The 26,603-nt window shown below is 35.4% G+C and overlaps 4 protein-coding genes across 5 annotated transcripts in view; 3 read left to right on the top strand and 1 right to left on the bottom strand.

The window, feature by feature from the left end:
• LOC113497003 overlaps nucleotides 1-4,935 on the top strand; it is a 45,364-nt gene extending 40,429 nt beyond the window's left edge. Inside the window, exons 4-7 of the mRNA XM_026876433.1 lie at nucleotides 162-1,791; nucleotides 2,080-2,849; nucleotides 3,560-3,689; nucleotides 4,482-4,935. Coding sequence (XP_026732234.1) covers nucleotides 162-1,791; nucleotides 2,080-2,849; nucleotides 3,560-3,689; nucleotides 4,482-4,530 — 2,579 coding nt within the window. The 3' untranslated portion in view covers nucleotides 4,531-4,935. The remainder of the gene's footprint in view (nucleotides 1-161; nucleotides 1,792-2,079; nucleotides 2,850-3,559; nucleotides 3,690-4,481) is intronic.
• A 1,342-nt stretch (nucleotides 4,936-6,277) lies between these two features.
• LOC113497005 (gem-associated protein 2-like) lies at nucleotides 6,278-8,230 on the bottom strand. Its single transcript, XM_026876435.1, has 4 exons — nucleotides 7,893-8,230; nucleotides 7,447-7,795; nucleotides 6,950-7,049; nucleotides 6,278-6,755 (listed from the first exon to the last, which is right to left on the bottom strand). The coding sequence occupies exons 1-4, from the start codon at nucleotides 8,112-8,114 to the stop codon at nucleotides 6,608-6,610; spliced, it is 819 nt and encodes a 272-aa protein (XP_026732236.1). The 5' UTR covers nucleotides 8,115-8,230; the 3' UTR covers nucleotides 6,278-6,607.
• A 243-nt stretch (nucleotides 8,231-8,473) lies between these two features.
• On the top strand, nucleotides 8,474-14,010 carry LOC113496546 (probable RNA helicase armi). Its single transcript, XM_026875802.1, has 6 exons — nucleotides 8,474-8,850; nucleotides 9,315-9,727; nucleotides 10,326-10,738; nucleotides 10,819-10,971; nucleotides 11,071-13,350; nucleotides 13,555-14,010. Exons 2-6 carry the CDS (start codon nucleotides 9,541-9,543, stop codon nucleotides 13,915-13,917), a joined length of 3,396 nt encoding a protein of 1,131 aa, XP_026731603.1. The 5' UTR covers nucleotides 8,474-8,850; nucleotides 9,315-9,540; the 3' UTR covers nucleotides 13,918-14,010.
• Nucleotides 14,011-14,612: 602 nt separating this feature from the next.
• Nucleotides 14,613-26,457, top strand: LOC113496462 (protein hook). Of its 2 annotated transcripts, none has more exons than XM_026875690.1 (13): nucleotides 14,613-14,882; nucleotides 15,494-15,646; nucleotides 16,132-16,248; nucleotides 16,682-16,776; nucleotides 18,289-18,414; nucleotides 19,101-19,388; nucleotides 20,385-20,636; nucleotides 21,040-21,220; nucleotides 21,851-21,981; nucleotides 22,288-22,432; nucleotides 23,326-23,499; nucleotides 23,776-23,881; nucleotides 24,064-26,457. In XM_026875690.1, exons 1-13 carry the CDS (start codon nucleotides 14,795-14,797, stop codon nucleotides 24,290-24,292), a joined length of 2,085 nt encoding a protein of 694 aa, XP_026731491.1. In that variant the 5' UTR covers nucleotides 14,613-14,794; the 3' UTR covers nucleotides 24,293-26,457. The 2 variants fall into 2 exon arrangements, with proteins under 2 accessions (XP_026731491.1, XP_026731492.1); XM_026875691.1 differs by having other exon boundaries at nucleotides 18,298-18,414.
• Nucleotides 26,458-26,603: the final 146 nt, after the last annotated feature.

A 26,603-nucleotide genomic window follows, 5' to 3' on the forward strand; every position in this document is an offset into this window, starting at 1 on the left:
TACAATTTACAAGTTTTACTAAACTTGTTTTCGTATCAGTTGTACAAATTTAGAGTAAATACAAGCCCCTTAGAGACATTTGCTTCTACTTATTTAATTACATACTCACAAAATATTGTACATGTAGCAGATTTAAATAGGAGTTTTGCTTTATTTTTCAGATTTGTCTCCAGTGCGTTACCCCAACCGCAAAAGCAGCAGCAGCTCAGTAGAAACAAATTTTTACAATCTCAGCGATCAAATCATAATCGTGGAAAAATCTCCGCATAGATGCCACCGCGGTGGTGAGACTCCAGTTAGTCGACGCATATCGCTACAAAGCGGTCCCACTTCACCGCAGGAAAGTTATAATACATCGCGTAAAAACCGCGGAGGCTCACTAGAGAAAGAGTACATGGTGTGTCGAGAAAGGCGAAACCCGTTGCTCGATAAAGTTAAGAACACTAAACTGTCTTGTTTCAAATCGAACGGTCCTCTGCGGCACGGGGATGACGCCGCTTCAACTTCTGGAAGCGATTGCAGTGGATTCGGACACGTAGAGGACGTCACTAATTGTCGATATCCCAACAATTATGCTGACACCCACATTGAATTTGAGAATCATAACCCTTGGGTAAAAATGCCAAATTATGACGACGATGTATTTTTCGTAAAAAGTATGACTAGTCCCGTTGAGTGTCACTGGAGGGAAGGCAAATCATTTACCAATAGAGGCACCCGTTGTTACAGCTCCGGCTCGGAGTGTGATCGATATCATGCAATACCTAAAGCTGGTGCAAAACTATCAAAGTCAAGTGATCAAATCTTTAATGATGATTACGAAACCTATGACGACACGCCTATAGCGCTCAACTCTCAAAAAAAGACTGATAAACTTAAGACTAAGGATGGAAAGGAGTCTGTTGGCCCCAGTTCCTGTCTGTCGGCAAAACTAAGAGCCATGTCGGATAGATACCTTAAGTCATCAACAAACAAATTTCTTTCAAAGCTTTATAGACAAGCTGGAGAAAACGATGAGGAAGTAAATACAAGTAATGATAATATTTTAAAGTCAACCAGTGTAGTAAGTAAAAGTCGTAAGAAAAAGGGTGGGGTCAAAGCTAAGCTACGTAGTTTCTCTTACGGAGCGCTGCCTGGCTTAGAAGAATTCCAGAAGGGTCATTCCGTGTTCCATGATGACGTCTATCAAATATCGTGTGATGATGAAAATGTTTTAATTCAGGACTGTGAAGATGCAGATTCCGGAATTCTTGTAAACGAGTCGGCTGCATCTTCTATTTTTGACAGCGACCGAATATCATCACGATGCGAAAGTTCCGCTTCCCAGGCGCACACGCTTGTCCCCTGTCATGGCCGAAGTATATCCGGCGATCAAAGCTATATGAAGGCCAGAGTCTCAGGTAGAATGAGCAGGGAAAGGAAGGACTGTCCAAGACCAAGACCTAGGCATACCCAAAGGGCCTTATCGTTGGATCGCAAAGAAATTTTGAGACGTATGCCAAAAAAAGAAAATGATTATGAGGAGCCCCAATATCTACAGCTAACCGAAAAGCAGAGAATGCGCCAAAGGGATGCTAGTCGAGATTGCGGTATCCCGCCAATCCCTCCTTGCAGGAAACCAATGCGTGGTAATAGGACAGATAAATCTCAATCAGAATTTAAAGTAGTGCGGATAATAAGAAACAATCCGTCTGATGAACTCGGAATATTTATAGCCAAAACTAAATTAACGGATGAAGGTCATGTCGGATATTTAGTCGCCCATGTTGTTCCTGGAGGTTTAGCAGAAAAGTGAGTCAATTATTAATCTTTATCTAAGTTTCTTTTTTATTATTACCAGCCTTAAATTAGAGTGGAAGACTTACAGCTTAAAAGATAAAACTTAATAAATGCACAACTATAGTTGTGACTATATGCTAAACAAATATAATAATTATGTGGCTACATTCAGCAAAATTAAAATAACAGTAAAGACGTAGCCTGTAGCTAATTAATATTTTTTTTTTTAGTTGTTATATATTTTAACTCAGTTGTGAATGACTCTTTGCGACATTAATAATTATGTTCTTTTCGTTACAGGGAAGGCACTCTACGTATCGGAGATGAATTGCTTAACGTTAATGGTCGAAGACTTCGAGACCTCACTATGTCTGAAGCCAAAGAAGCTCTCAAATCCGGTTCTGCGGATATCGATATAGTTATTTGTAGGCAACGGGACAAGCCGTCGGACGCCAGACAGAGAGAACTATCCCAAAGGAGCATAACATTAATGAGAGAAAGCTCCGTAGATTACGAGAATGCTATAATTTTAGGAAAGGAAAAACGGGCTGATAAAAGTGACGTCAGTATGTGCCGGCGTCGGTCGCAGGATGAGTCGGCGTGTAATCACACCGCACTATCAGCGGCGGACGAGTCGGCCGACAGCGCGGTGGCGGCGCACTCGCACTTCCTCAAGGGCCAGAACGCGAGCTACAGCAGCATGAACAACAAGCTGCTGCGCCGCCAGGTCGTGAGCTACGGTGGCGCCAACAAGGACGGGCTCGCGCTCAGTTGTGCCGGCGACATCGTCAACGTCGATACGCCCGACGGCGCCGAGCGGACAAAATGCAAAGACGATAGTGAGAGTGAAACACAAACGCCAAATGCGGCTAATTTTTGTACGTTACCCCGGAGGCCGAGGGCGCCGACGCACACCTACCACACGATCACCTTTGAAAAGGGCCACGGGAAGAAACCTCTTGGTTTCACCATAGTGGGCGGGCGCGACTCCCCTCGAGGCCCGCTGGGCATCTTCATCAAAAGCATACTTACACAAGGCCAAGCTGTAGAAGACGGGAGATTAAAAGCAGGTATGTACAATTTCCAAATCATTTTAAACATTAAATTGGGAGTGATATTCGCCAGTTACCTAGTAATCGGTATTTGATACTGAGTAATAAACAGTGATAATTTAAACGTTAAGGAATGTGATATGATAAGAATAGGAAGCCACTTAGTTCGACGAAGCAGCACAATAACAAAGTGCATAACATCAACTGTCTGGCTATTGTAACTTGAACGACTGCACACATGATATAAATGTTTGTTTATGAATTGTGATACAACTACAATATTGACACCGGGTTCCTGCCGTTATCAGAGTACTGAGGAATATCACTATACATTTAGTATCAAGTATTCATAAAGTTTAACCTTTGAACCTGCAACGAAATGCGACATATTTAAAACATAATTGGGTGCGCAGCAAAATAATAAGTTTCAATGTCATTTTAATTTCAATAGAACATTACAGTCACGAGATACCTCCAACGCTATTGCATGTATAATTTATTGATAATGGAACGGCAATAATGATAACTATATTGACAGATTGAATATGTGCACATTCCGAACTAAATTACGAGGTAATTGCCTTCAAGATGTAGCACAAAAAACAGCTGGCTACTTGAGGCATTTCTTGTCTCATAAAATGTATATCTTAGGAAATACTTTCCTCACGTTAAAATAATCATTATTTCGGTATTTCTTGTAAATGTTAACTTTTAATTTATATTTTCAGGAGATGAAGTGCTGGCGGTGAATGGACACGCATGCCATGAGCTTGCTCATGTTGAAGCTCTTGCACTTTTCAAGTCAGTCCGCAGTGGACCCATAGAACTAAGAGTATGTCGAAGAGTCAAAAACCCACAGTGAGTACCTAATTCAAATATGTCTAAAAGAATAAAGAATACAATATAGAGCAGTAAGTACAACATGCTGAGATGTGTGATTGAATGAGGTCCATACAACATTTTATTTTACAAAAGAATAAAGAAAGGAAAATAAAATTGTTCGGAAATTAAGAATAACACCGTTATTTCGTTCGCAGTAAATACGATAATACTTTATTTAATATGCCTATTAAAAACCGCAAGTTGAAATAAAATAACATTATTTCATTTCCTCAATAAATATGTTCCCATTTCGCATAAAATTATTCCATATTAACAAAAGTAATTACGCGCTATTCATAAACCGGCTTATTATAATTACATATCTAATTTATCGTAGGGCAGAAATATTAATTGCAAATTAATATTTTAACATGGAGTAATAACATTAATTACAATAAATAACTATTACAGAAATACCAATTTTATGCAAATTCCCCATTACGTCTGAATACTTACGCTTCAAATTGACGTGTTGAAACCCCTTTTTCACTTTACACACTGTTTTTATTGGTCCATGGACTTTCCTGCTTATTTATCCACATTACGTAGGTACTAGCTGTCGCCCGCAAGCCCGCCTTGTCGAAAATGATCCCATGGAAAATAAAATCGGGTTAAAAAACATCCCTTGTGTCTATCCAGGTTAATTACTAGGTACCTGTGTACCCAGTTTCGACTAAATGTTCAGCGGTTTTACGTGAAAGAGTATCAAAAAGAGTAAGAGCATAGTTTCGTACGCAGCAATAATTATAATGTGTTCTTTTTTTTCAGATCTACCAAAGCCAAATCGTGCACAGACCTTCTTAATGACGACGAGTGAAGCTGAAACTGTACATAGCCTAGCTTATACGCATGATCATAACTTTATTTCTGTACGTTTTTTGGTTTTATTTATATTCTGCATGAACTCTGTTATGTCCAAAAATCATATAACAAATAAAATAATGATACGATGTATAGCTTTAAAGCAATAATAGTTTAAAGGGGTTTATAAGGCGCTATTCCAACCATGTTTTAAGCTGGAAATCGTTTGAGGAAACAATCTGTGGTCAAACAGATCCATCGTGAAATTGATATGCCATGAATTTCAATGAAACGTTTTTATTGATACATCAATAAAGTAGGTATATCTCTTTAAATGTGCCATTTAAATGTAGTTGCACATTATACGCTTTCACTTAGGTTAGCAATAAAAACTAGCTAAGTCTGTTTGAAATGAAATCTGTACCTGACTATTATTTTCTATTTTCTTTAATTTAACAACGCTCAAACCTAGTGGATACCTAAACTGAGAAATCCAAAGATAAGAAATAGGTATTTCTGAAACGAAATATTTTCCTATCTACATAGAATGTATTTAGATAAGAAAATATTTTTTGCGATTTTACCTCTAGTAGTAACTTTTTCAACATGAATTCATTAGTTTTCTAAAACCTAGTAACTTTACAGACATGTTCGATACCTACGTAGGGATTAAAAAATATGAATATAAGTGCAATAAAATTATATCAACATTTTAAAAGTAGAAATGTGCACTCTTAAAGAAATGATCTGTCTACTTTTCTGTGATAGTTTTTTTTATTGATTTTATTCGGGTTATTTTTTAGAGGGGTACCTAAAAGTGTTTAGAGGAAATTATTCGCCTATATGAATTGATAAAATTTATTTTTAATCACTCTATCAAAAACCTCGATAGACATGGTATAATTTATTCTTCGTTTATTTACATTATTATCTATTTTCGTATAATCTACAACAGTATCTTATATCTTTTAGGAAGATTTCAAAATATTTTTGTTATGAAATTGATGTTTTAATTTTTGGGGTGGTATTCAGACCTTTAAAGTGGCACAATTAGATTCCAGTGATTATTAAGTATTTAATGTTGTCGTACCGATGATAGTTGATTGACTCCAGTATGTTTATATTGTAGGACTTTCTATAGTAGTACAAGTATATTAAGGATTAAGAAACAACATCTGATTTTACTGCTGCTATATTCTAATATAAAACACTGATGGTAGAAAACTAGAAATCATCATTATGGACTCAACAGATGCTATTTTTTAATCTTGAATTCTTGAAAGAAATTACTATACTTTCTTAGTTCGCTCGCGTTTTAACGAGGGATAATTCATCTGATTCTTAGTTTATGTAATTATTGTATCTTATTTAGTAGGTGTCATTCTCCAATCGTTTGAAAAGGCTTATAATTTTATAGATAGGTACATATCATCGATTTGTAATTGTAATAATTGATTGTTTAATTATAAAAATCATAAATACATCATTCTGTTGTTTTATTTCTTGTATTGTCTTCAGGCATACCTTAATAGAAAGAGTCGACGGCGGATTTGGCGACTGGTTTCAAATGATCTCTCTGACTCTTAAAATGGACTTCCTAACAACCAATGGTATGGTACTTCTTGCCCACAACTTACAAATCCCAAGATTGGGATCCCTTGGTTGAAATAATAAGTGTTGACCACACATCTCTACAGATGAATGCATAAGATGGATGTGAGGAATATTTTTTTTTTCTACAAGTGGAAAATGAAATTCAGTAATTGGTCTTGAAATTTGAATTATTTATTACCAAAAATATTTACACTTAACTAGTTAACTATTTTTTTAATGACAAATTCTTGGCTGTTAGTCAAAAGTACTTAGAGACCTTGAGCCAGATTCATTCAAAGATCTCAAGTTACATGACTCCATATTTTTGAATTTCTAAGTATTTACTAATAGTCAAAATGATACCTGTGTAGTTTCCTGAAATCTAATAGGGGTCAGAACAGGCCTTTCGCATTATTTTCAAAAGCCTTCTGCCTACTTAGTCCTTTCGTACATTATGTCTAAATTATCATACGAACATTGATCCTACTTCACGAATACAATCAAAAATATATTTGAGCTACTTTAGAATCATATAGTTCATAGTCACCAAGGTCATGTTGTCCAAAATATTTTGCAATGATACAGATAAAAATATTGAGAGGTGTTGCCAGTTCTACTGCATTTTCGTGATCAATGTTTATGTGGGATCTGAAATGATAAAAAAAAACATTAGAGTCCATGTATTAGTTAAAATTAAGTTGAGGTGAGGTCAGACATTTTTCTTTTCTTTTATATATTGATACTTACTCATATAACTCATAATGGGAGTAAATTAAATTTGTCCAGAGAATTCTGTAAATTGGTTCATTGGTTCATATTATTTTACAACATTTTTGTATTACCTTATCTCAGCACACCTTCTAGATAATCTTCTCAAAAGGAAACTTGTGTCTGGTTGTGTTGGTTGTCTTGTGGCAGCTAAAAGAGCATGCAGCCATAATCCTGACAAAAAGGTACTAATATATAATAATATGGAGATGATCAAATTAATACAGACAGATATTTTGATAGAATCAGAGATCAATTTTATCTATCTCGCCAATATTTTGTACCTTATTTTTGCAAATAAATAATTTCTTACTGTGTTTGCGTATTTTGTATATTTGAGTATTTACTCATAGTGAAGTTGAGGAGATCAGTGTAACAAATTGTATCACTATTTCTTCAGTTACCTCATTTCAAAAACAAACAGGACTGCCACTTTAATATGAATGGTAACAATTAGAGAAGCACCGAATAGTGATTTCACTGATTAACCAAATACCAAATAATATTTGGTTCAATTTTAACCAAACCGTCTGTTATATTAACTTTACCTACAACAATTTATAAGTCTTACCTGTCCTGCGATCAATTGTTTGTCCTGGTTTTACTTTCTGCAATAATGACAGAATAGTTTCTAAACCAGCATCAACTTTAGGCTGTGTTAGTCCCACCACATGTGACAATGTCGGGTCTATACTTGTTATTAAGACTGCCCATTGAATGACACCTTCTTCAATGTAATCTTTGAATGACTTTAGGAAAATTCCCTGCAATTCTCCTTTTCTTTTTGCTGCCATTCGGACTACATACATATGAAGGTCTGAAAAGTCTGCTGTCTGTATATTTTGCCATTCAATTGTTGGTTTTAATTTGTCTGGTATTTCAGGATGCTCTAGCATCCTAAAACTGTCTAAACTCTCAAGCTGAAATTTTAAAATTTTAATTGACATAAAACCTTAGCTTATTTTCGTGAACTGTGATGTGACTTTACAGTCAGTAAAAAGGACTTGTTTTACTTACCTCTTTATAACTACTAGTAGAATTTTTGTATATTTCTGAGTTAGGTAATTTGCATGTCGCTATTGAGGCATAATTGGCACGTTCAGACATTACTTTCAATAAATATTCTTCACCATTCGTTGGTATTTCCTTCATCTCTACATTAGGGTTGACTTGAAAACATTTGATACCCAAATAGTCATCGTTTCCATTATTTTTGAATATAAACTTTTTATCAGCCATTCTACTTAATTAATATGTTTAATCCAATTTTGTAATATTTAAATGAATGCGATAAAAAGTTTGCTTTTGTGTTGTTTACTAATTTTGTTTGACAGTTTGACATTTCAGAAATATTTTTCTCCTTTTTCTATGACCATAGCCGACACAAATACAGATAGTAAAAACAATAATCACACTTTTTTTCAGAACCAAGAACATAGGTATTTGGAAACCAATAACAATGAGCTTATGCGCATATTTTTATAAACATTTGATATCAGTGATTTTCTGTAGGTCTGTTTCTATCATAATGTCTAAACTTTCCAAATCTACTCTGGACAAAGCAGACATTACATACTCTACTAATGTCTTTGGGACTATAGAAATATAAACCTGTGGCGGTTGTTTGTTTTGACAATTGACTGACATTATTTCTTGCCTGAAAAGCCTGCTGGCCTGGCTTTAAAACCTCTACTAGTAACAGAATCGAATCCTGGCGTGCTTCGCTGTTGTCTTTCAACAACAGCTGAAAGTATCCAGAAGCTTGCTTTAAAAGTGCTTGGTTATATAAAGAAAGTCCTCAGCTTATTTAGTTTATACTTTTCCCACAATAGTTGCAAAAGAGCTATAGTATGATGTGTTTCACGAAGTTAAGCACTATGCAATAAGTTATAATTAATTTTGCATTGTTATAATGTCTACTTCAAGCAACATTTCACAGTCTACGTATTCCCCTTCAGAACCTGAGACACCTCAGGTGAGTTTTGTAATATGTTTATAGCTTTGATCTTTACGTTGTTTTATTTAAATCTGTTCTTGTCAGTATGTTTTAACAAAATATAATACCTACATAATACGTTTTTTGTTGAGTAGTAGGTAGTTCTGAATAGTCTTATTAAGGAACATTGTATAAATATGCACAACAAGCTTCAGTGATCCTCTGATAACACAAATAAATACAAAAAAAAAGCATTCACAAGTTTTGCCTGTCCATTGTCTTGTCAGTTTATTGGGAAACACCACTTATTTAGGGAATAACCTAATATTTATTAGATGTTCGACCACTTGATTTACCCCTTAGAATAGCATAATATGAAATCTATATATTTACTTGTTCCTTGTTAGAGTAAAATATTAACTTTACCCATTTCATCTTTTCATAAAATTTCAGACTTATTTAAACTTTAAACTTTGATATTAATATTATTATTGATATTTCAGGGTACAACTCAAAGCAGAATTCAAAATTTCGACCAGTCTCTCAACCATGCAGATCTTGGTCTAAGTATTGAACAGTCTTTAAAAAATGCTCAAAAGGAAATGCATCAAAAACGCATCCAGTCATTAAGAAAAGAGCTTGATTTCCTGAAATCCACTGAATGGGAGTTTGAATATGACAAAGGATTTGTACAATAATACTTAAGGCATTAAAAAAAAAAACAACAAAATGATTTCTTACATTAAGTCTTTTTTCAATTATTTGTTTTCATACAACTCAGTAGAGCAATATGATAAGGAAATGGAAGATTATTTGGCTGAAGAACTCCTTAAGCTTGACTTTGAAAGGGATAAGGAAGAAGAGAATTCCAATGATGAGATTGCTATCAACAAGGCCGATTGTTATGAGAGAACAGGTATTTTTTTTATTGGGTTACTTATGCAGGAAGAATTTGTCTATTTAATTTTGCTGAACTCATTATATTGATGAAAGTTTGCCTGTGTCTTTGACGACCTCCGTGGTCGAGTGGCGTACGCACCGGTTTCAAGGTGTCGCTAGCTCTGAGGTCCCGGGTTCGATCCCCGGTCGGGTCAATGTAAAAATTCACATTTCTACATTGCCTCGGGTCTGGGTGTTTGTGGTACCTTCGTTGTATCTGAATTCCATAACACAAGTGCTTGAGCAACTTACTTTGGGTTCAGAACAATTGTATGTGATGTTGTCCGCATTTAGTTAACAGTTTTTAGTTAACAGTCTTGAACATTTTAATTACACTTCATAAATTTGTGCCTGTTACTATATTCTTTGAATCAGATTATAGTTACAGTCCAAAATTAAAATTTATTTGTTCATGTAGTTGAACATTATTAAGTTTCAAACAAACTAAAACAGAAATACAATATCTTTTAAATAAAAATGGTCATACACATAAATGAATTGAAAGTCATTTTGAATTATTAAAAATTGTTAACCAGAATTTTCTTTTAACACACTTTAAACTGCATGATTTACAGGCATTATAACACACATCAGCGATGAGGGCGACTATGTGCTCATTGACGGAATGCTATATTGCAGCACAACAGCCTGTTCTATAAGACTTAATATCAATGATAAGGTTGTATACCTATGCTACAAGGATAGCAATGACAGTATAACTGTTGTCAGAATCCTAACCAACAACGGAGAACACTGGGGAGACTTTGAACCAGACGTTGAAGAAAGTGGTTACAAAGTTATTGAGCATGTCATCATTGGTGAAGTTGACTTTAGGGATAAGCGAATGGTTATTATGAAGGACAGTGACCTCAAGTTCAGTCTAGATAATGTTGCAGCGACCTTTATACCGGTGAAAGGAGACTTCTTGCAATTGAAATGCATTGTTCAGTTTGATGAAGATCAGCCCATGGATATGTCTTCAAATAGAGTGAGTTTTAAAAGCCACTGTGAAGGTTACTTATGTAAAGTTTTAAACACATACTTATTCTTTCTTTTCTTTGGTTACAGGTCTTAGAAGTAAAATCTTTTCAACCATTAAGAAGTAAAGTTTTGTCAGCTGTTGTTACTCAATGGAATGGAGAACATGGAGTTTGTAATAAAGAGTTTTTTGTTCACAAGTCTAGTTGCATATGTAGCAGTGATCCTCAAATTGGTGTTAAGGTATGAAAATTTGTTTGTTTTTGGCAATTATCTTCACATCCCATATGTAAAAGTAAACTATAAGTAAATATATTTATTGGTATATCTCTCTGTTTGCAGGCCAATATTGAAGCTGTTGAAAGCAATCAAGGTATCTACAATTGGAGAGTCATAAAAATGGAAATAACAGAACTGCCATTGATAACCCAAAATATTGTTGGACCTGTAGATGATGTAGAACAAATAAGTTTAGAAAATGAAAAACAACACAATGTTGAAGTAACATTTCCTCTAAAGTTTGAAAATGTGCACTTCAATGAAAGGCCCCAAATTACTTTAAACATCACTAATAAGGGCTATCAACAAGTAATTGTATACAAATGGATGATTCTTTGCAAGAAAAGAGATTCGCAAGTAAACATCAGCCCATTCTTAAATGCACCAAAAAGGTTAAATCCAAATGAAACTTTTTCCTTAACAATCAGCTGTTGCCCCAAGTTTTATGGACTTTCCAAAGAACACATGATAATAACATTCAGAGGATTCAAAGTTGAAAGGTTTATAAAAATAAATGTATTGACTGAAAATATTTCTTCAGAACCAGATTCAGATGTTAACTTCAGTTATAAGTCTGGCCGGGAAAGGGCTGAGATCATGAATGGTATTCGAGGAAAAGATCAAACTGTTATACCGGGTGTGAAGCTAAAACGAAATGCGAACTTCGTTGCTGTTAGAATTGGTCAATATCCTATCCCAGAAAAAATGTGGAACTTGATATTAAGTGACAGTGACAACAACAATTGTCAACGAAAACAAAGCTTTGATAAAATTGAAACAACTTTTCCTTGTTTACTACAGTCTTTAAATATTGGAAACTATATTGACCAATGGCACACATTGTTGCACTTAGAAGAAGTGCAAGCAACTATTAATATAAAGGCTTATAACATTGCAAATACATTTTTAACTAGATGTCAGGAGTATCTTGGTGTAGAAGTTAAAGGGTTGGCTGAAAAGAGGCCGTCTATCATTCCAGGTGACAAAGTGGTCGTCACTGACCTATTGGATGATAATCTTCCGTCATACGAAGGTTATATTCATGCAATTCAAGGCGAAGTTCTATTGATCAAATTTCATCCCCAATTCCATTCAAAATATCAAGGCAGCGATGTTTCAGTAGAATTTCACCTCAATAGGTCCACTTTTCGAAAGTCTCATCATGCTGTTAATTTAGCTATTTCCAAACTGGGCCCTGATATTCTATTTCCGTCTCGTATCATAACACGCCCACCACAGGTATCCGCTGATAAACTGAGAAACATTAAGTGGTTCAATGAAGACTTGAACTCCAACCAAAAGGCTGCTGTACATAACATTTTATTAGGAGAATGTCGGCCCTTGCCTTATGTTATATACGGACCACCCGGAACAGGAAAAACTGTAACTGTCATAGAAACCTTATTGCAGATATTAACGTACCTACCTGACAGCCGTATTCTTGTAGCCACGCCGTCAAACAGCGCCGCTAATTTGATCGCCGAACGACTGTTACAATACAGAAAACAGTTCTCCAATTCAATAATCAGGCTTATTGCAAATTACATGATCGACTCCGAAAACATTCCAGATGCAATAAAACCTTATTGTGCAACTTTAAATATAGCTGTAGAAAGGACTGCACCATCAAGTCAGATGGTACAGGATGGGATTAATTTGAATGTGCCTGCGTCATACGTTTCGAGGTATCAAGTCACTATAGGTACATGTCACTGTCTTGGAACTTTAGCACAAATGGAATTGCCAAAAGGGCACTTTACTCATATAATAATTGATGAAGCAGGACAATTGATAGAACCAGAGATCATGATACCCATGACGTTTATAAACAAAGAAAGTGGCCAGATTGTTATAGCTGGTGACCCTATGCAACTCGGGCCAGTTGTATTTTCACCATATTGTGAAGAGTTTGGCTTGAAGCATTCATTTTTATCGAGAGTTCTCGAAACGTTTCCGTATCAAAAAGACCTGGCGTCTTTCGAAACTGGGTTCAATGATAAGTTAGTAACACTACTGACATACAACTACAGGTCTTTGCAGGAAATTTTGACGATTTCTAATGAAATATTTTATGACTCAACTTTAGTAGCTATGATTGATCGAAATACACCATTTATACAAAAGATAGTGAACATTGTTTCTGATATATATGAATTAAACGATGAGGAAAAATGTGGTGGTATATTTGTACATGGAGTAAAAGGCAGCAACTTAAGAGCGTCGGATAGTCCTTCCTGGTATAATCCTCAAGAGGCCTCTATGATAGCATTGACTGTATGTAAACTATACAGAAAAAATGTTACTCCAGATGAAATTGGCATCATTACTCCATATAAAGCTCAGGTAACTAATAAATTACGACCAGTTTAAAAATTGCCATGCTTCTTAAAGTTTTCGTTGTATTAAGAGTGGTCGTAATTTATTTGCAACCACTCTTAATTTCTAGTATTTTAGTACAGATTTGAGTACAAAGTACACACTGAACTTTAAAGTTTCATGAAACTACTTTTAAAAATAATCTTTACTTAAAAATCTTTACTTTTTCAGATTAAGCATATAAGACGTCTATTTCAACATATGAATTTATTGCTACCTAAAGTTGGAACTGTTGAAGAATTCCAAGGTCAAGAAAAGCCTCTTATTATATTATCCACTGTAAGGTCAACTGAGTCCGAGTTAGTTACTGACCAAAAATATGCTTTAGGCTTTGTGAGCCAACCAAAAAGGTTTAATGTAGCCATAACAAGAGGCCAGGCTGCTGTATTACTTTTCTGTGACCCACATTTACTGGCAACTGATATATTATGGTGTAAAGTTATCACACAGGCAATACGAGAAAATAAATACATGGGGTGTGAGTTTTCTCCTGCAAATAATATAACTATAGGTCAAAGTACCTTTGAGGATTAATTTTATAGGCAAATATTTTTACTTTACAACACTCTCTTTTTAATGTTCTGGTTGCCTGTTTTAAGTTGTAGTTTAAGATTAAATATAGTTAGTTTTAATAAATATTTTGGTAACCAAATGTGCTTTTTTCATTTTAACAGTCTTCTAGCAAGAATTTTCATCATAATTTATATGAAACTAAACAAAAATAATGTTAATTTACCTCATTTTTTGCTAAAAAGTTGTGCAATTCATAATCAATATTTTCAATGCTAAGTGTTGCCAGCTGATTATTTTCGGCTTTGTTATTTATACGCTATTTCAAGATGTTTGAAAGTGTCTAAAGATTGTAGACAGAGAAACTAAATTACTCTGTCTAAGCTAAAGATAAATAATAAATTGACTTTCTATCTCTATCCATAAGATACCTCTAAGTATCTTTGAATTCCGAAATCCATAAAAACATTAATTATAACTCTCTTCATAAACGTTACATTTTCCACCATGGCATCACTCGTTGTTTAAAAATGTAGCACCCAGCAACTCTCATCTTAATTGATTTATTAATATGTTTTAAAATTGGGAAATAATCGTTTACAGATAAAACAGTAAACCTAAACTTTTATTTTTTAAATAGTGTATTTGATAATTACCATTATAACAGACGAACACTTCGTATGATCTGTGGCATGTCTGATTGCAGGAGATAAAATTATGGTTTATCTCGACTCGTAAACACACAAGCAGACGTCACGCGTTACGGATCACGAAAAACATTAAAGAATTTATTTAATTTTAGGTTTAGTTGTCTATAATTTACTACAAATATAATGTTTACATACAAGAAATAAAGAAACGCTATTTTGCTTTACTTTGTGACCCTGTTACTTTCTCCAGGATGGAGGCAATCGGGGTGGTTTTGTGTGACAATTTGATAAAGTGGTTGCAGACTCTAGATCTTAAGGCAAAACATGGGAATCCGTCAGGTAATTTGTGTTTTCGTTTTATAAATAATACCTATCATAGAAAGGTTACAATGGGTATCTAAAATCAAGTGTATCTGTGCTCACATCCTTATTAGGCGACTACCACTAAGTGGATAATTTCGTCATTTAGTTCTTGTTTTTATTCGATTGAGACATAACTATTTCGTTCGCGGGATTGCCTAATGTGCAATTATTTTGGCTGTTGTGGTAGCGAATTATTAAAGTGAGTGTTATGTTCATATAAAGTCTGAATGGGGATTGTTGGGCAATATCTCAGTGGACAGAACAATGACAATCTATTCCATTCATCTGCCCACTCCTAGTGCCATCTTTAGGAGAAGCATAGCTAAGGCTTCTATTTATTGTATTAAATTAAGGAAAAAAACACTCATTGATATGTTAACATAACTGACAGTGATCCTGACTCATCATTGATTTTTTTTACCATAAATATATTATGTCACCTAAAATATTTTAATGAAAAATATAAGCATGGTATTCAAAATTACTTGTACTACTTCATTCAAACTACTCCAAAGAATATCAAGTAGATGGATAAATATATTTTTGAATATTCGCAAGTTTCTATAAACTTTATTTTTTTATTTCAGAATTATCAGATGGTGTGGCCATAGCAGAGGCCCTCACACAAATAGCACCGGAATACTTCACTGTGGTGTGGAATTCTAAAATAAAGACAGATGTTGGACATAACTGGAGATTAAAAGTCAGCAATTTAAAAAAAATACTGGAGGGTGTTGTAGGTAAGAGGACAGTACCATAATATAATGAATATATTAATAGAAAGACCGGAATTTTATTTTATTTTAGGTAGAATCAATAAATAATGCTTCCAGTAATTTTTAATTTATTTGCAACAGAGCATATTTTTACATGGAATGAACTCTTGTAATGTTCTGTGAGTATTGTTTTACTCTTTGTATCTCTTTCAATATCACAGAAAATACATTACCTGTAAAACCATCATTCATTTCATCAAATTTAAAAAAAACAAGTTTTTATCAATCATGAGGTAAACAGTTGTTGAAAAATATTGCTTTCATATCCTATCATTGATTGCTACTAACATTACTAAGTCAATATGATTCCGATTACAAATATGCATAAACAGTTGATTTACAACTACATGTTTGTAAACATTGCAACTCTTTAGTCAGTTAACAATGGAATGATAGAAAATGTATAGAGAAGTATTAAGTAACAATATTCAAACAATGTTTTGTTACAGATTATCATCAAGATATTCTTAATTTAAGTTTGCAAGAGTTTTCAAGGCCAGATGTAGTAAATATAGCAGAGACAGCGGATCCCTCCGACTTAGGGAGATTGCTACAACTCGTTTTGAGTAAGTTTATTTTGGTACAGAATAAGATTCAGTAGTTTTTTTGCTTACTTGTTAAAGAATATTCCTTATGTTTTTCTGTTTGTTATTTAACACAAACAGTTTCCTAAATTATATATCAACAAGATTGTTATGTGATACACATAATTTTATTAACATCCCTTAAATGATAAAGATCTTATAAATACTTTTTAAGTTGTTGTGTAAGTAAGGAACCATTTGTAGGAATGTAGAACAGGTTTTTTTTTTTAATTATATGTATTGGGTGCAGAGGCTTACTGATATTATTTAACTATGAGAGGTTAATTTAGCTTCATTATTTTATACCAGTTACATCTGTTTACCAGTCTAGTTTCAAACTTACTTAGTTAGATGCAATACAAACATGGATTTGACTATTGATTTAGAAATTATCAACTTATTATTTTGCTATTAGGTTGTGCAGTCAACTGTGTAAAGAAAGAAGAGTACATCACTAGAATAATGGAAATGGAACTATCTTGCCAGAGATCAATTATGCAGGCCATACAGGTATGATATGGAATCATTATTATTCTGCCAATACCACTGAGATTGAAAGTAGGGCTGCCTTATATGAGTTTGAGAAAGTATTGTAATTTCTAATGAAATCACACAGCATATAAAGTATTATTATTCCCAATTTAAATTAGTTTACTGTTCTATAGTTTTGATCACATCACTAGCAGGCAACAAAAATAAACAATTTCGATTTTCAATTTCGAACTTAGTTATGCATACTTTTTTAAATACAGCAGAGTCGAAACAATGAATCCGCATTGTCTATTAGTTCCATCTTCAAATTATTCAGCCAGATACTTTGTTCAGCGCACCACCAATGCCACCTCCTTCGCCTACCTCATTATTGTCGGTGAATGTGAAGGTCGTTCGCGGAAATAGGCGTTAGTATATTAGTCACGTCTCTTAATTACTCCACTTGCTTTTGTGTACATTTCTTATTGTTTTATGCCCATACAAGACTGTTTATTAAACTGTATGTGATTGTAATCAAACATATTTCTGGTTCTACAATTCGTATACAGAACTGGAGTATTTCTTTCTTTATTCAGCTATTCAAACTGAACTAAATTCAGGATAACGTTGGCTTATAAAACTATTGACCTTGTACATAAATTTGCAATCTAATTATAATGTACAATGAGCGTACGAACACAATTACTCCTACGTAAGTGATTTTTTGAATGCCGAATTTATTTCTTTTATTCAGGTCAATACTAAGTAATATTCTCAAATATAGTGAATCATTATGTTAGATATTTTTGTCACAATGCCCTATCAGTTTCAGATAAAGTCTAGTGCCCTTTGCTATCTCTAGGTTGAAGTTATCATTGTAATCTTTATAAAAATATAAATAAGTATGATTGGTGACACTCGTAAAATAATTAGAGGATTTAAAATTTAATTTCCTAATTCTCTACAATATTTTTTTTTATTTATTTAGACTATGATACTTTCTAGGCATGTTAAATGTGTCGGTGGTAACAAATATTCACAATGTGTGAATGATTCCAAGATTTCCAACCATGTATATCATTCAGCACAGCAGAGAAACGGCAACCCCCCTCATTAGAAGCAATAAAATAAATCTTAAACACTTTATCATCTTATCCATCCGTAGCCAATTAGTCTAACTTTTCTTATGTAATGTGTAATTTAGCTCAGCCGACCGCCTTTTCATGCATTGAACTATAATGGCATTACATTATATGGGCGACGTTATAATGTAACGTACATCGTCGCAAGAGTTTAGTAAGCATATGGCTTGCTTAACGACTCCGTAGTTGCATACTCGTTACTTAGAGCGGCGAAGAAATTGAATGTTTTAGTTACGCTTATTTTAATGTCCTTGGAGCACGATACAGTCGGTGGTGGATACGCGGTGTTTGCTGTCAGTTGTTGAGTGTGGCGCCGCTGACAGCAGTGTTTACCTAAAAGACTAAAAGTAAAAGTTTGATGCAGTGAAACTGTGTGGTTTGTTTAGAACGTTATTATTTTGTCGGAAAGGAACTGCAGACTCTAACGCTGGGCGTGAACCGTGGCAGTGTGCACTTGGACGCGGCGCCCGCCGACAGCTCGGATGCGGACATGAGGGAAGCCCTCGCGCAGAGGTGCCATGAACTCGATACGCAGGTCTGTTTGTGTTACTATTATTTACATTCGCTTCACTACTTGTTTCGCATCGCTTGACTCGCGTGCATACCGTAACTATTACGAATTTCACGCTATCAATCAAATTAAGATATTTTATTTTTTGTAATCACAAAGATTAATGCTTTAAGTGAAAAATAAAAGATTTAAAATGCACGAATCACAATTATTATGTCCGAAACATGATGTACCGTCTCGGGCACTTTCTTTTTGAACACGAATGTAATGCCTTATAAACTGAATACGCAATGTTTGGAGTGCTCACAGTGACTTACCTAAAGCAAAATTATGAGTCAGATGTTACCATTAAGCCGAGAGCTAGTCCATGTCTTAACACGTTTAAAAATTAAAGAGTACTGAGCGTGTTTTATATACCAATTAATTTTAAGTAATTAGTAAGCACCGTGTTTTTTAGTTTTCCAGTTCAAAGTTGTTTATGTGTTCCATTAACGTGTTAAGGCCATTAGCAATATAAAGTATTATAATTTACATTTGTTTTCAAACAGAGTATTAAACACATTACTTTGTCATAACATCGCGTATGTTTGGCGATTAACGTCTGAAACTTCAACAAAAAAATTCGGTATCGAATGCACACTTGATCAAATACAAAACATACATTTCCAACTCTACATATTTATATGAAATTCCATATTTTTTTGATCTAGGTAAAAATTCTCCAAGAAGAGAAAATGACACTGTTAAGCGAGGTCGGTCGCTTGACAGCGGCGCGGGAAACCGTAGTGGAATCAGGTGACGCCGAGTTGGACGACGCGGGCGCGTCACTTGGGCCAGCCCACGCCGGCACGTTGCGATACACGACGATGCGCGCGCAACTAGACGCGCTCAAAGATGAATTGGACAAGGTGGAACTGCAGCGTGATGATCAGCATGCGAGGGCTGATGCGCTGGAGAGGGAGTTGGCCCTCATGAAGCTCAGGAATGAAGAACTACAGGTTGGTATTTGTTTGGTGTCGTCTTTAGTTCTTAATATAGTGGTCTCTTACCACATCGTAAAGTATTATTTCTGTTATGTAAGTGAGATGGCGTTCTTCATCGTGTAATGCTCTGTCTCGTTCGTATTAATTTGAGAGTTGGTAGGCCTTCTGAAGCTTATGAACTATGTATATTATTGTATATGTAGAGAGAGCGTCCACCTAAATTAAAAATTATGCTTACCTTTTTCCTCAATAATTTGAAAATGTAACCCCATTTTCTGTAGAACGCGTACATAAAAGAAGTCGAAATAAAACACCAATTCACATGAAGTATTTGCACTAATTTTACTTAAACATTCCTTTTAATTAACTATCAGAAATAATTGAAATACTTGCCTGTTAAAATCCTTGACGGATTACATAATGTTACGTGTAGTTAACGGTTTAATAATTTAACTATGATATAAGTTACACCTCGAATATTTATGTTAAAATAATTTGTGCGATAATGTCTTTATGTTCATATTATTGATTATGTGATTATTCGGTCTAGTAAACTTATAAACATATTTTTAATGGTGACTAATAACTGGTTTGTGACTGCCAATTAATAACTACAAGGTAAAATATGGCTCCGTAATCATTTAAGAAAGATTTAATTTAAATATAGATATAACACAGCTGAAACTGTGGACGTGGTGCCACGCCCCCCTTTTATTTGGATGTAAAATTTGTTAGACTGTTAGACTCTTACTAACTAAAACCCGCCCATGTTCCTTCCTTTGCCCTTCGTGTCCCGCTGCCCAGCACGCATCAGCCCGAATGGGATCCACAGAAGCGCCACGCCCTCTTCGAGAACATTATTGGAGAGCATTTGTGGAAGATACATTCTGCTCTACACCATGTAGTGAGCTGTTACGCTTTCACAACTGCAATAATATTAGTTTCAGGTCCTCAGATTCTGCTATCATTATTATTATTTGTACCATTCTCATAAATATAAACTTCTTACAGATGGCAGCATCAGAAAACATAGCTCTAAAGGATGAATTGGACGCTTTACGAGAGACTGCGGCCAAAGCAACAGCGTTAGAGGCAACAGTTGCCTCTTACAAGAAGCGTATGGAAGAGCACGTCGATCTACGGAGACAGGTGAAGTTGTTGGAGCGAGCGAACACCGAGCACGTGCAACGCGCGATCGAGCACGAACAGGCCGCCGCTAAGGCGAACGCTATAAGAGCGCAGTTGGATATATACAAGAAACAGGTTGGTTTAATAATAATAATATTCTTCTGATGATTTTTGCCTAAACATAGCCTACAATTTCTGATAGTTGACTCGTTCCTGATACACAGTAATCAAATATGCTATGCCTTTTCTGTTTCCACCGTATTGTCCATCATTTTTTCATCTAACTAGATCTATAAGCAAAATAAAGAAGTACATTAAAATACTTGTACATTAAAGTTATCTGCGATTTCAGGCATTTCAATATCTGCTCTTAAAAAACGTTTCCGTGATTTTACACAATCAAAATAGTTAAGAGTGTTTCAAAATTTCCATTCTGTCCTAAGCCATGCTAATCAAACAAATTTAAACCTTACGACGCACTATTTAAGAACGAAACTCCATTGAAACACTCACACACATCCCTTTTTATAACTTTCAGATGATGGACCTTAACGAGAAGCTGGACGGTGAGATAACAAAAGCAGACAAGCTTGAGATTGAGAACAAGAAGCTGAGCAGTCGCGTGGCGTCAGTACAGCGTGAGCGTGACGCGTTACTGCACGAGCGGGACACGCTGCGGGACACTGTCGACGAACTACGGTGTTCTACTATTACTGCTGGTAAATATGATATTTAAATATTATATTACTAGATGTTGCCCGCGAATTCGTCTACAAGGACTTCGGTTTAAAGCGCGCGGTGGTTCCCGTTTCCTTGGGAATGCAGGAATAAAATGAATCCATGATCCCCCTCATTACAATTGCAAAGAAAAGTTTCATAGTGATTTTCGCCCCCGTTACCGTTACAGACCCTTTCCCAGTTAAAAAAAAGGTTGCGGGGTAAACTGCGGTGCTTTACTGTTCAGACTTGGTTACTAGTAATTTAAATGGAAGTAGAATGTTATTAAAATAACTCATAACCAGCATTTAAACCCCAGAAGAAAACATAAGCGACACCTAGTGATAAAAATTCCCTTATCTTGTAAAAAGCCCCTCTTATAAAAAAAACGCGTTTAGCGTTGGTACTGCGGCTAAAAGGCGCTCTATTTCACGTTTGATCGCTTTTATAGTAATACAAGTAAGGCACGGTGCCGGTTACTGTCGACCAAACCCCTTTTTGGTGGTGAAAGAAGCTATTTTTTATTCCTTTTTCCCTTTGATCACTAGGAAATGAGATGATAACAAGAATAGTAGACAAATTTTGCTAAACTAATGTTCCGTGATAGCTCAAAACAATCGTTAATGTTCCAGGTGCCAATGAAGACAATGTTTCTCGAGAACTAATTCCCAACGACCTCAAAGAGCAGTTGATACGACTGGAGCACGAGAACAAGCTGTTACGGCAGAACCAAGGCGCTCAGGCCGACCAGGCCTCTGTGCAGGTAAACTCTACATAAAAACCCGGAAAGTTCATCCATACTAAGTTTTTCATATAATAAATGCCCATAACATTACGTTAAACTAGGCGAAAATTATAGAGAACTTCTTGTTACCGCAAAGAGTTAATTTTGCACTTATTGTGGGCAGGCAAAAATTTAATACAAACTTTATTCTGGGACCCACTGACCGTCTTGAGATAAAAGTATATATCGCAATATATAAAAATTGAACGACGCCTTTATTAACTAATAAATAAGGGCTATATCATTATGTGCTCTTATTATTTTATTCGTGACATTTGCATTTAGGCTTTGCTAGAAGACTACGTCGCGCGTTTAGAGAAGCAACGCGCTATGAATCGCGAGGCGAATCAACGCATCATGCAATTAGAGGCAACACTCGAAGCCCCCCACCCACGCCTCGCCTCAGCCATCGAGGACAATCAGAGAAAATGTAAGTACAAGCTAAATCAAACCTTAAAGACTTCATCATAAGATCGCAATTACCATAACAACTATGTAGCATCGCATACTGATCCAAATAAATTAATTCACTGCACGGATGCTTGAATATGTTTCGTAATTATTATTTAATTAATCAGATTACCGTTTTAATTGTTATGAAACTGTAAAATGCATGTAAGTTAGTAAAAAGATCGAAGACTGAACAAAGGATTGCAGTATGTGTAAAGTAAAATGTACAAAATTTTAAAATGAAATTTGCATTTTTATCGCATAATTATATGTTTTACTTTCTATTTTGTACCTTTGAAATCAGAAAAAAGGTGCGATGAAAATTTAAGTTGGTCGTAATTTTATTTAATTTTAAACCTGTGTTATTGTATAAGCAAACCTTCTTGTTACTCAAAATCATCAAAAAGCTTCCGTAAAATGTGGGTAGTTGCTAAGAAATTCAACTTACCCCTGTAACATAATAATTTGTTCATACATGCAAACATTGCGAGCACAACACTTACATATTCCAAGAACAAAAAGGTTAGTTCTGGATTAGCTATGGAACTATCCCAGTTTCTGAAAGGCCATTAAACTCTGCAAAACTCAATCTACTGAAAACGTGGTACATAACCTAAGATAGGTATTTTGATAAAAATAAATCAAATTAGTCCGTCTGATTCAAAAAAATTCGAAGATAAGCAAATCAATGGAAGTAGGGCGAGTAACTTCGAATTTTTGGACATCGTGCAACATTAGTCTCTATAATATTCATTGGTCACCGTCGACCGAAGTCGCTTTTTAAGTCCTAAACTTATACCTTCTTATCGGCCATTCAGAAACGGGGTTTTAATTATGTATTCAATATGATAATTTGATCGTCTATTTCCATAGCGTTGCAAGTAGAAGAGTTACAAGCGGCTTTAGCAGAGGAGCGGCGCCGGGCGACTAAGTTCCAAGAGGCACTGGCGGCCAGGGACGCGGAACTTTTGGCGACCGAGGACAAGTACAAGAAGTGCTTGGAGAAGGCTAAAGATGTCATCAAGTCGTTGGATCCTAGAGCTTCTGGTGAGTCATTTTTGATCAGACTTGTGTAACAATGTTTGCCACTTTTATCTTTTGGTAGGTAGTGTCAAGAAAAAGATATTGATTACGTTTATCAGTGTTTATCCAAGTTGTTATAGCTTGTTGACGAATAGGCCGATTTTCCTTGTTTAAAAGTATAAGTAAGCGGAATGGGTCTGAGCAAAAATAGAAAGACAAATTTAGACGTCTGATGATTACCAACGTTCTTTTAAATCCTGTGTTATCATTTGATTCCATAATTATAACATTTATTTACAGCTCAACAGTCGCTGTCGGATATAACTTTGGGATACTCTCGAGCCGCGGGAACAGGTGCGGGTCCTTCGCGGCCTGAAACCGCTCCCGCTGCCAGTAATCGTCACGAGTAAGCTTTTTTTTAATTCTAGCTTTTCTTAAGATACTTTGGATGGTCAATAATGACATATTTTCGAATGTCGGGTATGGAGACGTACTTATGATATTCCTATGGTTCGCCGGTAGTACTCATCTCGTCTTCCCTTTGGCGAGGGAAAAAATCTCAAATAGTAATAACGTGGTACGTATCAGATGGAGCGGCAGCCCGGAGGAGGGCGGGCGCGCGGGCGCCAGCGAGCAGCGGCTGCTGGCCACGGCGTGGTACCAGCTGGGCGCGCGCTGCCACCGCGACGCCGTGGAGTCGCGCTTCACGCTGCTGTCGGCCGGACACTCGTTCCTGGCGCGCCAGCGCCGCCACGCGCCGCGCCCGCGACACGCCGCGCCCGCGCCCGCGCCCTCCGCGCCCGCGCAGTCGCACTAACTAGCACAGGGTACGAATATCTTGATACTGTACATTTTGGACGCGTATTTTTTTGCTAACAAATCGTCTGATTGTCGAATTAAAGAATAACTTTTTGAAGAAACGAAAGTTACATAGTTACCTTAATCTATCATCTTTTTCCTTAGGTAACATCTTGACGTTAGACGATTTCGTAAAGAAATGTGTTCAATTTTAACTTATCCTGGTGGACATTAACACCTTAGTCATTTACTCTATTGTCAGCGCCAGAGTATCATGAATGAGGGGTCGTAAAAAAAACTTGACTGGAGTTATTGGTTGAATCCATCCTGTCGTACCCCGCACAAACAACCATTTTAAACATGAGTTCTGCAACCATTGGTTCAAATTCGAGTTCTTTGCGTCCTGTTATACAGGTAACAATCCACACAACTGTCCGTAAATTCGTACGAATTTACCTGCTATTAGGTAACCTATGCGGTATGAACTGATTCCTGGACTAACACCTAAGTGTTCAGAGTGAATGATATGTGATCTAACATCCGAGACCCGTTACAAAGTACTAATAAGTTGAATGTACTCAATATTTTGTAGATATACTATTGGCAACATGGGTACTAGTGTTTGTATATAATGTGTATGTATATTGTTGACGTCTGATTGGTTGCTGGCCGACCAATCACTTCCATCCTTTTAAATCTACGTCAATTGAAATCACATCATTTTTGTGGGTATGTGTAAATGTATATCTTTAAACCACAAGTTTATGGGTGTTAGATAAATTGAATGTAACATTTTAAAAGACCATTTTATTTAATGTATGTTATGACCCATGTAAAAATTAGGTAATCCAAATGTTAGGACAAATTTTCCTTTTTTAACTTGCTCATATGTATGTTAATAATTAGTTTTAGTTTGAGAGCACGAATGTAACCACCTGAGTTAACTGTTATAGTTTAATTTGATTACATTAACGTTAGGGACCCTTTGCTTATAGCTAAGTGTTTATTTTCCTTTGGGATGGAACAAGTCTGCCTTTCGATACGTTGTGGTATCGCGGTGCTTACTGAATTATGGAACACATGGATTGTAGTAAAGAGCTACTCCTATTTTAAGGAGATATTTTGTATCAGCTTTATTCGATTTAGACTGCTTTTCCACCAGGGATACGTTTAGAGAAGTGTATAAAAAAGCATTAGAATAATTAATTCTAAATAGCTTATTGGATGTAACAAAAGAGTCCAACCTTCGATAACTGGTGTAATGAACCAGTAACTAAGTTATCTGACGGGGTCTCTGGTTGTTCAAATCCTTCCATTATACTCGCTACACGAAGAATTATGTAGCTTAATTTTCCTTATCCATAAAGTACTCTTTCTCTTAAAAAACGACCTTGTGTCGCGGGGATTTTCACAAACATACAAATCACATGCACAAAAACATCCAGACTCAGAACAAGCATTCGTGGATCACAAAAATGCTTGTCCTATGCGGGGATCGACACGCCGCGCACTGTGGGTTTGGCGTAGTGACCACAACCACTCAGCTATCGATGCAGTTAAGAGTGATTCTATTTGCTTTTAGAAATGCATTCCTCTCTACGCTCCCCTGGTGGAAACGAAGTTTTAACCCGAGACTCACCGTCCCTTACCTTCTAACCTTACTCTGCAAAGCAACATTGTACAGTCTAACTATAACAATTTTATTATATTGCTGCAAAACTGAAAATCTTCTATTGTGACAATATCGTTTTCCTTTGTTATTTCACTTCTTTTTAATATAAGTTATAATACGTGTGATCTTAGAACAAGCCTAGATATTATATTTGCACTACATATTATTTTAAGATAATAATCATAATTTTTATAATGTCGTTTTATATCAGTATTTTTGTTAATATTTATAAATGTTGTAACCAATGTCATATGTAACTAGAATTTATCATTTGTTAATTTTTAAAACAATTATAATCGTATTAGAATTCTGACGCCAATTATTTTATTCATACAATTATGTCTAATTCTCAATAACTTTTAGTGAGAAAACAACATTTTCCTTAATTTTATTGGTAAGCTTTACCAGTACCGTGAATGGAGGTATTTATGCAAAACAGTGCAAATTATTTATTTAATTTAAGTATAAATTGTATTAATTGTTGATGATGACAATATAGTTTTGGAATTTTTGATACGTACTTTTCTTTTGCAAGCTTTTTCTCACACTTATACAACTACAATACAAAACTCTTTCTGAAAAAATATGAAGGTTAACATGCTCCAAAAAGAAGTATATAGTTTTGAATGCATCCGATATAATTTTAATGATTGACTTC

Source organism: Trichoplusia ni, chromosome 8, assembly GCF_003590095.1.
Source record: "Trichoplusia ni isolate ovarian cell line Hi5 chromosome 8, tn1, whole genome shotgun sequence".
NCBI classification, from domain to species: Eukaryota; Metazoa; Arthropoda; class Insecta; order Lepidoptera; family Noctuidae; genus Trichoplusia; species Trichoplusia ni.

Bases quoted from the DNA above. Each gene is read 5' to 3' on its own strand.
- LOC113497005 (XM_026876435.1), bottom strand. From the start codon at position 8,114: ATGGCTGATAAAAAGTTTATATTCAAAAATAATGGAAACGATGACTAT. The intron at 7,050-7,446 runs GTAAGACTTATA...CCTTTTTGTCAG, and splicing joins AACAATTGATCGCAGGACAG to GATTATGGCTGCATGCTCTT. The intron at 6,756-6,949 runs GTAATACAAAAA...TTATCATTTCAG, and splicing joins AGAAGGTGTGCTGAGATAAG to ATCCCACATAAACATTGATC.
- LOC113496546 (XM_026875802.1), top strand. From the start codon at position 9,541: ATGATTTCTTACATTAAGTCTTTTTTCAATTATTTGTTTTCATACAAC. The intron at 10,739-10,818 runs GTGAGTTTTAAA...CTTTGGTTACAG, and splicing joins TGGATATGTCTTCAAATAGA to GTCTTAGAAGTAAAATCTTT. The intron at 13,351-13,554 runs GTAACTAATAAA...TTACTTTTTCAG, and splicing joins TTACTCCATATAAAGCTCAG to ATTAAGCATATAAGACGTCT.
- LOC113496462 (XM_026875690.1), top strand. From the start codon at position 14,795: ATGGAGGCAATCGGGGTGGTTTTGTGTGACAATTTGATAAAGTGGTTG. The intron at 15,647-16,131 runs GTAAGAGGACAG...GTTTTGTTACAG, and splicing joins AATACTGGAGGGTGTTGTAG to ATTATCATCAAGATATTCTT. The intron at 23,882-24,063 runs GTAAGCTTTTTT...GGTACGTATCAG, and splicing joins GCTGCCAGTAATCGTCACGA to ATGGAGCGGCAGCCCGGAGG.